The sequence below is a fragment of the Protobothrops mucrosquamatus genome, unplaced genomic scaffold, assembly GCF_001527695.2.
Source record: "Protobothrops mucrosquamatus isolate PMUCROS unplaced genomic scaffold, P.Mucros_1.0 scaffold1310, whole genome shotgun sequence".
Classification (NCBI taxonomy): domain Eukaryota; kingdom Metazoa; phylum Chordata; class Lepidosauria; order Squamata; family Viperidae; genus Protobothrops; species Protobothrops mucrosquamatus.
In genome coordinates, this window is record NW_015387511.1 from 148,052 (window position 1) to 158,937 (window position 10,886).

Genomic DNA, 10,886 nt, shown 5'->3' on the forward strand with positions numbered 1-10,886 from the left:
TTAGAGCATTGCACTTTTTCTTCCCTGATTGGCAAGCCATCCACCTGGGCTTACATTGATTTGTAGCATCTTCATCACCCACTTATCTCTTTGCGCTCCCTCAAGGAATTCATCCAGAGATAATTGTCCTAAAGAATCAATGACAAGAAAGAAATCATAGAATGTTAAAAATGGGGGAGATGCGTTCTGTCCAATCCCACTAGTCAATTCCTATATTTCTTTTTCATTGGACTATAAAGAGGAGAAGGAAATGTGCTAACAGATTGAAATGTTGCTTCTTTGATTGAGAACAGATGGAATCATTTATATTTTCCTCAAGTAGGGCTGTGATATTCAAGAACAATTAATTAAGGCAGAGTTACTTGAAAAGTCTGATTTGAAATTTCAGAAACATAATTTGCTGGGATGGTAGCTAGTGGTCATTTGCCCCTCATAAATATTTAAAGAAGTCAGGAAATTTCAGAGCAAATTTGGAAAGGACAAACCAGATAATGCAATATTTAGGTGTGCTGAAAATGAATCTTTCTACAATATTGTGCAGAAATTAAGGTGAATGAGTCACAATCTGGAAAACTGACAAGTCTTTTTCTATCTTCCATCTGTGCTGCAGAGCAGAGATAATGAATCTGGGTGTCTATTAGAGAAAGACAATGATAATAAGAACAAGAAAACCTGAAGTTTCCAATCAGTAGAATTATATAGTGTGCACTTGCTCCCTAGAGCTGATGTGAAATCAGATAACTTTACCAAATGCATGTCTAAACATTATTTAAATGTCTATAATCATTTCTAGGATTCTTCATTGTCTACATCAGGAGTCCCCAACCCCTGGTCTGTGGACCACTACCGGTCCGCTGCATGCCAACAACTGGTCCGTACAAACAAGGAAAGCCCCATCCGCAAGATGCAGGCAGCACACAAAACCACACCTCCTCCGGTCTGCGGAAAAATCTCTCTCCACGGAACCGGTTCCTGGTGCCCAAAAGGTTGGGGACCTCTGCTCTACATCACTGTCACCTGATAAGTCAATAACTGTTAAAGTGTCAGTAAAAAAAATGTCCATGTTTTAAATGACATGGATTAAAATCTGTGTACTATTTGCATCAGGCACAGGCAATCTGTTGCCACCAGAAATATTGAGATGTAATTCTCATTAGACTTGTACTGAGCCTTGATGTTTTGGGAACTTTAGCATTACAAAAGTTCTAGAAGGGCATCAAATCGCCAACCATAATTTCAAATAATACATCAGTGTGGCTTCAAATCAGGTTATTACCATCTCCATTGTCATCTACGAGATGAAATATTCTTTCCACAACTTCTTCTGGAGTGAGACCGGGAACAGCTCTTTCTTCTTCAGAATTGTATGCTTGCTTAATGCTATAAATAGCCTGGAAAAAAAACCTATAGTGTTAACAGGAAGCCACACAATAATGAATATGTAAATCTCTCAGACAGATAATGCATAGAAATTTGATGAATCATTTGATCAAGTGTTTTCAAAGTTAAATATAAAAAAGAAATCTTTTAGGAAATTTATAGGCAAGAGTGATGTAGACTGTTTCTATAGGGACTGACTACTCCTATTGTTCTATCAAACACAATGCAGTCTGCAGGTCTTCTACCTTTTCATCTTTTCAATATTTTTAGTGTTAAATACAAAAATATGAAAGAAACAATTGGAAAATTATGATAAAACATATATTAGCTATGTTGTCTATAACCCAGGATTGCTATAATGGCGAATATCTGTAGCTAACTCAGGATTTCAGGTTTGTTCTGGGAAAAAAATAATTAATACACATAGTTTATCCTTTCATATTTCTTTTTTATCTCTCTCTCTCTCTCTCTCTCTCTCTCTCTCTCTTGGAGGGGGAGTAAAATTACATAGGAAAGAATAATCCATTGTCTTATTGAAACCTGTTTGTTTGCTCTTAAACTGAGAGCATAAGTCAGTATAGAACTGTTAATATCCATTCTCTTTCTTTCATTTGTTTCTAGCCTTCTGCTTAAAATTAACAAATAAAATGTAAGGGGAAAAAATCCTCTATTCGTCTTTCTTCTTTTTTTGGAGGGATTGTTGTAGACACATTTTTTTAAAGAATAAATTTTAGATTTTTTTCTCCTTCTCACATTATTATGATTTATTCTTTGACCAAAAACAACTTTGGGCTTTTGTTTTATCAGACTGTAGAATTGCCAGGCAAAGTAGACTTATGTTTTAGACATACAGTAAACATGGTTCCCTTCCCAATACTAAGGATTCACAAAGTGGAGGTCCAGCTCATTAAATAAGTTATGGCTTAATTTTAAAAGTAGTAAACAACAGTGTAGGTGAACTTATGAGTTAGGGAAGGTGTGAATAGATTTGTAAAGTCTATCCTCTTATACTAATCACAGTATAGCAACTATAATGCATATGACAGCTTCATTCTGATTCTTTTTAAAATATAATTTTTAAAAAAGTACAGTAGGAAGTCAGCATATGCAAACTAAAGCATTATATTCCAGATGGGCAAAACAACAACAACATTTGGCAAAAAAACCACCACACATTTCTACTTACTTCTATTATTTCTAGGAGTTCAGGTCTATCTATGCAGCCATTTCCATCTTTATCATATATTTTGAATGTCCATCTCAGTTTGTGTTCCAGCTTCCCTCGCAAAACCAGATTCAAAACAGCCACATATTCTAGGAAGTCAATGGTGTTATCCTGGTAACATAAAATGGTCACTTTAATTGTGATCATCTTAGATCTCAACAGTAGTAGATTTATTGTTTTGTGGCTTTGTCACACAATACACCACTTATAGTCATGAGCTGCCAATGGCTCCTGTGCCTCTTTTTCATGGCCTCTGAAGACTGGAGCAGATTCCCCAAAATCAACCACAAACAGTTGAATAATGGTGGTACAACTTCTTTTTTATTTCTGCAGGGGTGATGGGGAGAGAAGAAAAAAACAACTTCAAGTAAAATAGTTAAGCTTCCAATGAGCTGAAAGCAGCTATTTTGCATGAAGAAGAGAGAAGGAAGGTCTGAAAATGAACAACCTGTCATTTCTAATGACATAATAATCACACTGTATCCAATTATTTTGGCATCAGTGAGTTACATTGAACAGCCAGTGGTCAATTCAAATCAGATGACTTTCTGATTTCTTTTTCTGGAAACAATATCATCAGATGAAAAGGAGTTGCATTCTGTGTAAGCAAACAAGTGGCTAAATGTGTTGAGAATCACAGAGCACACAGCGATCGCACAATGTCTATCCAAATTCAAGGCAAGCCATTCAACATCACCATAGTACAAATCTACACCCCAACTGTAGACTCAGATGATGAACTTTTTTACAGTGAGCTTCAACGTGCTCTCAAGCAAATACCAAAAAAGGATCTTTATATATTATGGGTGATTTCAATGCAAAGGTAAGCCAAGGAGAAATTGCAAGAATAATAGGCAGGTTTGAGCTAGGTGAACAGAATGAAGCTGGCAATCACCTGGTGCAATTTTGTCAGAAAAATCATCTCAGCATAATGAATACATAGTTTATACAACACAAGCGATGTTTCTATATGTGGGCAGCACAAAAAGGATAACATCGAAATCAGATACTTTATTTTAGGCCAACAACCCTGGAAAGGTTCAATTGCATCTGTTAAGACACTTCCTGGTGCTGATTGTAGTTCAGACCATGTGATTAGTGGCTAAACTGAAGCTCACACTGTACAAAGTGAAAAAAGGTAATATCTCCCCAAATTCAATGTGAACAACATCTCACCTATGTATGCCATAGAAGTTAATAATAGGTATAATAATAATAATAATAATAATAATAATAATAATAATAATAATAATAATAATAATAATAATAATGAGGAGGAGGAGGAGGAGGAGGAGGTTGGAAGGGACCTTGGAGGTCATCAAGTCCAACCCCCTGCTCAGGCAGACAACCCAAAGGTGCTTTTTCTAGAAGGCAACTGGCCTTTTTTTTCAAAGAAAAAAAACCTGAAGGTTCAGGTGAGAAGAGAAATGTTTTCAAAGAATAAAAAAGAAAAAGAAAACTCAAGAAAGCCCAGTTGCTTTTGGAAAAAGCATCTTTGGGACACCCATGACCTGGTTGAATGAGAATCTCCATAGACATTTCTGCACCTGCTATTTGCCCATTAAAAATGACTTGTGTTCTTATTAAAGATGGGATTCACACATCGCCTAAGCTATAGTTTGATTAAACATGGAATATCAAATAAGTCAAAGTTAATTGAGTGTATAGTAGTTATATACATAAACTATTCTTTACAAGCTTTAGAAATGAAAGTTGATTGGGTAAATTTGGGCTAGTCTTTTTCAGCCCAATCACCGCTGAATCACTGTGTTATTTTGTTGAATCACTGTGTTGAACCAGGATTGTTGAACCACTGTGTTATTTTGTTGAATCACTGTGTTGAACCAGGATTGTTGAACCACTGTGTTATTTTGTTGAATCACTGTGTTGAACCAGGATTGTTGAACCACTGTGTTATTTTGTACAGCTCAAGGCAGCATACAAACCAAATGAATGAATGAATGAATGAGTGAGTGACTCAGCACCTTCTCCATGAAGGAAAACAGAACCTTGTCACAAAAAACCTTTTAGAGATGACATACTAGCTTTACCTCTAGTCAAGAGACATCAAGAGCACAAGAACTCATTGCCAAAGTATGGAAACCCAACAGAGAAGTTCAACAGTTGTTTAGGCCAGGTTCTTATTGTGCAATTCTTCCTGCTCTCGCATGGAGATTTCAAAATAACATTTAGATAGTGTTTATTTACAGATCTCATCCATTTATATCCTTCCAGTATTTTCCTATTGCTTTTCCTACTCTTTTTCCCCAGATAAAAACAGTTAAAAGGTAGAATGTTGAAACAGCTATACAAGACCATCATGTTACAAAATAGGCATCCTCAATTTAAATACCCTTATATAGGAATAGGAATAACAACAACAACAACAACAACAACAACAACAACAACAACAACAACAATAATAATAATAATAATAATAATAATAATAATAATAATAATAATAATAATAATGATAAAGTTGGAAGGTACCTTGGAGGTAATCTAGTCCAACCCCCTGCTCAGGCAGGAAACCCTATACCATTTCGGACAAATGGCTGTCCAGTTTCTTCTTAAAAACTTCCAGTGTTGGCCATTCACCGCTTCTGGAGGCAGGTTGTTCCACTGGTTAATTGTTCTCACTGTCAGGAAGTTTCTCCTTAGTTCTAGATTGCTTCTCTCCTTGATTAGTTTCCACCCATTGCTCCTTGTCCTGCCTTCAGGCGCTTTGGAAAATAGCTTGACTCCCTCTTCTTTGTGGCAGCCCCTGAGATATTGGAACACTGCTATCATGTCCCCCCTCGTCCTTCTCTTTGTTAAACTAGACATACCCAATTCCAGCAACTGTTCCTTATATGTAATATAAATGGGAATAGCAGGATTCACTTCTTGGACTAAGCCATCATGTGGTTTTGACTTCAAGAGCAGTGTGAACCTCACCATAGCTAAATAGAATGCAATATATAGGCAGACTGGGTCTATGTTTCTCTAACTAAGCATGCATCAGATATCTATGGAGATTCTCAGTCATCCAGTTCATAGTTGTCCCAATGGTGTTTTTTCCAAAAGGCAACTGGACTTTCTTGGTTTTTTTTCTTTTAAAAATGTTTTGCTTCTCTTCCAAGAAGCTTCTTCAGTTCTAGCTGTTAACTGTTAGAACGTCCTATTTGCTTGAATGCCAGAATTTCAAAGAGAATCCAAATATAAAAACAAGAGTAAGTGCACTGTGCTCGGGGTTTGCATAGTACACTTAACTGTAAAAAAAACCCATGTAATTACAGAGGACAGGGCTGAAGAGACAGTGTGCACAATTTTGTAACCAGCTAGAGTGATGAGATGTGCTAAATAACTTTCATTAATAGGAGAACACTTTTATTTTCTTCTCTCTTAATGTGTTTCCATTTAACCATGTCAGGAACAAATCTTAAGTCAATAAGTTTTTTTATTGGGAGGAAAACAATCAGTCCAATTATTTCATTAATTTCTCCTTCTGCCCCAATGGAGAAACTTTCACAGAAAGTCAATACTTAAGTCAATCAATGGGCCACATGTTGCCTTTTCTTTCTTTTTCTCCAATTTTTAAATCAAATATAATTATGTATTTAATTTCATATACAATTTTTCTTTCTATTCCCTTCCTTGCTCTGAATTAGTTTTGCACTAAATATTTTGCATTAAAATTACATTGTCAAAAAAAGTTATCCCATAGAGATGGGAAAATTACCGTGGTTCTCAGAAACTATTTCCTAACCATTTGCCTCCTGTAATAGTTTACTAACCTTTTTTATTAATTATAAGTTAAATTACAAAACCATGGATGTTTCCAGAGAAAAGGCAAAAATAAGTCTGAATATCATTAAGAGGACTGGAATCCAAGTGCCTTTGGTTTTCCTCATGTAGAAGCAGTCCTTGTCCATGCTGTGGGTGTTGATATTTTAAGATTATGCGATCCTATGCATATTTTGTTACTTTTTTATTGATACATGGACATATGAACCTATGTGGCTGAAAATGCTTATTTGTAATGCACTGAAACTAAATAGGTTGATTTTTAAAATGATTTTGCATGTGTTTAATGCTGTAGCCTAATATTGCAACACACATTTCTCATAAAAGATTGAACCACATTCAAATGCCAGATTCAGTACACTACATTTTGATACTTTTTCTAACTAGAATGGGTGCATGAATAATATAAAGTATTGTGACATTACCATAATGTTATAAAATGAGTGAGCAGGTGTTGATTACAATGCCCTTAGCATTTGCACTGTATTTAAATAATATGTTTAGTGAGAAAGTTCCAGTTTCTTGTAACTAAACTTTGCTTTTCTTGGAGCAAAACAGATTATTTGATCCAAAGTCACTAAGACAGCAATATGTTTTGACCAGAGTTAAATGTCCTTTTCTCTATTAGGCATAAGAAGTAATCATGCATTTGATACAGTCACTGCATTAAAAAATAAAACAACCATTTTTCCATTTTATAGAAATGTCAGCATGAATCCTGCATTTGCTTCTTTACCAAAATAAATTATAATAATGACATTAATCTCTCCAGTTATAACATCCCTACTTTTTTTCCTCCTAGAAATATCATTGTATGCTACAGTACAATTCATCAGATTTTCCCCAATTTTGGGAAATAATGAATGCGATGGGACACAACTATCAGAAGTATTGGGAGAATTTTGACCAATCAAGTATTTATTTTAAAAGTAATCTCTTAGGATCTTGAACAATTCTATTCAAATTATGATAATAAAGTCTATCAATATTCTATCAATGTTCTATCAAATAATAAGAACCTGACAATTAAATACAACTTTTAACTAATTAGTTCTCCTCCTGTACAGCATTCTGGATCTCCTGAGTTCCTGGCATATTTATCACATTTCTTATCTGAAATATAACACCATTTTCAGAAAAAGATTTTGTTGTGCTCTATGGAACTTGCTTCTAAGTAAGTTCTATCTAATCGTAGCATTAACAATTAACACCTAGCCAAAAGAGAAATTCCACATTTAGAAACCAGGAGAATGTGAGCTTTCAACTTTTAAAATCAGTTGTAACATGCTTACCCCATTCTTATCGAAAGCTTTGAACATGCTTTCCACATAATCCGATGCTTCTTGATTATTATGAACCCCAAAGAATCGTTTGAATTCATGCTTGAAGAGTGTCCCACTTGGACATTCCATTACAAACTTCTTATACCATTCCTGCAATTCAGCCACATCAATCTCAACCTGTTCTCCTTGTTCATTAGTGAAGTGTTGTCCCATGTTGCTTTGAAAGATGGAGAATAAATATTTGCTATTTCTTTCTTCTCAGTTTTCTTCTTGCAAACTTTTATTTCTTCTTCTTAGAAATTTAATTTCTTTTATCTTTTTTTCAGTGACTATTGCAAATGCAAGCTGGACTTCCTCTCCTCATGTTCCTTTTTACTTGCAGCCTCTATTCAATCTTGTCGCAGAATTTTCTCACTGTTTCACCTTCATGCACCTTCCCTGAATTATAAGATAAAAATATCTAAGTTCATTTAAAAGATTCCCACATGCGTAGCACAGAGTCCTCCAATATCTCAGCACAATCCTTTAGTTGGAACTCCCAGATTGGTCTTTGATGCTAATCTACTAATATGAATGCTACCCGATTAACAGTTATTTATAACCTCATTTTGTTGATCTAATTTGAACCATCTGTGAACTTATCACAATAGTGTCCCCTCAAGTTGAGCAGCCAATCTATAAAATAACAAGCCTGCTGCTTATTTCAAATTATGTGAGTTATTCAGAAATGGAGATGAGATTAAATCTAAATCATTTTGTTGATTTTCTTTATATTGCATAATCAATGACATAAGGGTTGGCTTGCTAAAGCAAAGTATGACTTATTTGTGTTGGGCTTAATATGTTGTGTAAACCTAGCCATTGTAGCCATGATTTAATGTTTTAATAATGACTGTCTTATTCATTTACTGTTTTACTGCATTGTTGTACGCTGCCCATAGTCAATTTCCATGAGATGAGCAGCCATATAAATTTGATAAATAAAACAATAATTTAAAGGTTTTGTGAATCTAGATAATTATACTTCATAATTCAACTAGTTATAACAGTAAGATATGAATGCTTAACAATAGCTTTCAATTTTTCAAGCTTTTAAAGGAAATGAATTTACTTGCATTCTTCCCAAAATGGCAGTTTGCCTGTTATACTGAATTCCTTAGCAAGCTTTTATTTTACAAATATAAAATTTCTAAAGTTATCATCTTATTTCATTATTAAATTAACAGCTTATCCCAATTTGCTTGTCATTCAATCATTCCCTTGTTACACCAGACCAAACTTTTGTTTTCGAATTAAAAAGAAATAATCTGTCACTTTAAATAGGCCTGAACCCTCTGATAAACAGATATGTCCTATTCCAGGAAGATTAGCAGAGTGATTAGAGGAAACAATAATCTCTGTTATAATAATAGCAGGACTGGAATGGATTAAAGGGGCTGGACAGTACATCAGGCCTATTTCAAGCAAAATGCAACCCCACATAATATAATAATGAACTGAAATGCCTGCTCAAATATTAGAATATTAACTTAAATCAATATTTCATCTATTAGTATAATTTCTATGTCTCCGTTCAAGATTTATGGCATAATAACAATAAAATAGGTGAACATGTAACTGGTATTTTAAAATAAATATATAATTAAATCATTTTGGCCCTTCCCCTTGTATGCTTGTTTAGACTGATTTGATCCAGCTTTTCCTCACCATCAATCAAAATGGTTTTGCCTGTCCCCTAGCATTATGCTATCAGAATTCATTTTTCCTTTTACTTAAATCTAAAAACCATAGTGGGTTAAGTTTGTTAGAACCAATAAAAATGGTTCATAAGAGTGTAACATTTTCAAACTCTCGACAGCTATTCCTCAATGTTTTGCAAAAAGTTAGAGATGAAGAAACTCCCCAAATTAGGCTAGATATTTTAAGCTACAAGATTTTTTTTATTCTTGAGGCACAGTGATTCAGTGGCTTAATGATGCTAGAGAAGGTCTGTACACCGGTGGTTCAAGTCCGAGCACCACATGATAAGTGAGCTCCCATCACTTGCCTCAGCTTCTGCCAACCTAGCAGTTTGAAAGCATGTTACATGCAAGTAGGTTAATAGGTACCATTTCCATGGGAAAAAACTGTTTCAAGCAGCAGTATGAATTCAATCAGTCCTGGATCTGCCTGAATGCAACATCCAAATGAGAGATGACATTGGTAGTGGGAAAAGCCGGAGATGACACTACAGAATGCCGTCAGGCCTTCTGAGTGTGGAGCTAATTCGCCCCCTATGATGCACTGAAGCTGAACTGAACGGACTAGCAATCATCAGCCAAACTTTGTATTAACACTATAGTCTCCTGGCCAATATAATATCACCGTACACTAACTCTTATTCTGTTACAGTCTCAAGATAGACTGTAGATTGAATACAGTATTAGTGGTAGAAAGGGGCAAAGATAATTATTGTTTTCTCCTTATTAGTTTCCAGAAGAAACTTGTATTAAATCAATAGTAAACATCAAAAAGAGTCTGGTAGTACCATTTCAAACTAATAAATATTATGAAAAAGTATACATTCTTGTGAGTTACAGTTCACCGTTTCTAACAGAGTGGTTACACTAGAGTAGATAAACTGGAATAAAGTAGGGGAAAGGAGGGGTTATGCAGATACAGTACAGACTATTTGTGAGGCAGATTAGAAGAACCTTGTCTATTAGCAACTGTCATTTGTTAAAAATATGTTGATCATCCTTTTAGCCATCTTCCTTTCCCTTCCAGACTGCTCAACTCTTAATATTATCTTCTCAGATCTCAAACATTTTTTGGCCAATAAGAATATATGGATACACAGCAATTAATCAAGAATCATGCTAACATTCCTGTTGATCCAAATATGACCATAATGGAAGACAAGAAGTCAAACCACGAGTTACTGTACCAGCTGACTACCCTGTTTTCTGCAATGATTATTTGCCATAGAAGGCAAATTATATTGCGGTGGAAAACCAACTAAAGCAGAAAAATAAGTCTGCATTCACTTCTATGACTGGATACTCTATTAGGTGGATTATAACAAAAGCTTATTAGTGCTTAAAGCCATTTAAACTCTTTTAAACTGTCCATATTTGTCCATGCTTAGTAGTGCTTATGTGATTTTATATTATGAATCTCCAGTTTGGGATATTGAGAAGCGATAGAAACCGAGGACAAGGCGTTTCTTGCTA

General features: G+C 34.9%; 1 protein-coding gene across 1 annotated transcript; it reads right to left on the reverse strand.

The window, feature by feature from the left end:
* GUCA1B (guanylate cyclase activator 1B) lies at nt 1-7,887 on the reverse strand. Its single transcript, XM_015821340.1, has 4 exons — nt 7,684-7,887; nt 2,567-2,716; nt 1,277-1,391; nt 1-128 (listed from the first exon to the last, which is right to left on the reverse strand). Exons 1-4 carry the CDS (start codon nt 7,885-7,887, stop codon nt 1-3), a joined length of 597 nt encoding a protein of 198 aa, XP_015676826.1.
* Nucleotides 7,888-10,886: the final 2,999 nt, after the last annotated feature.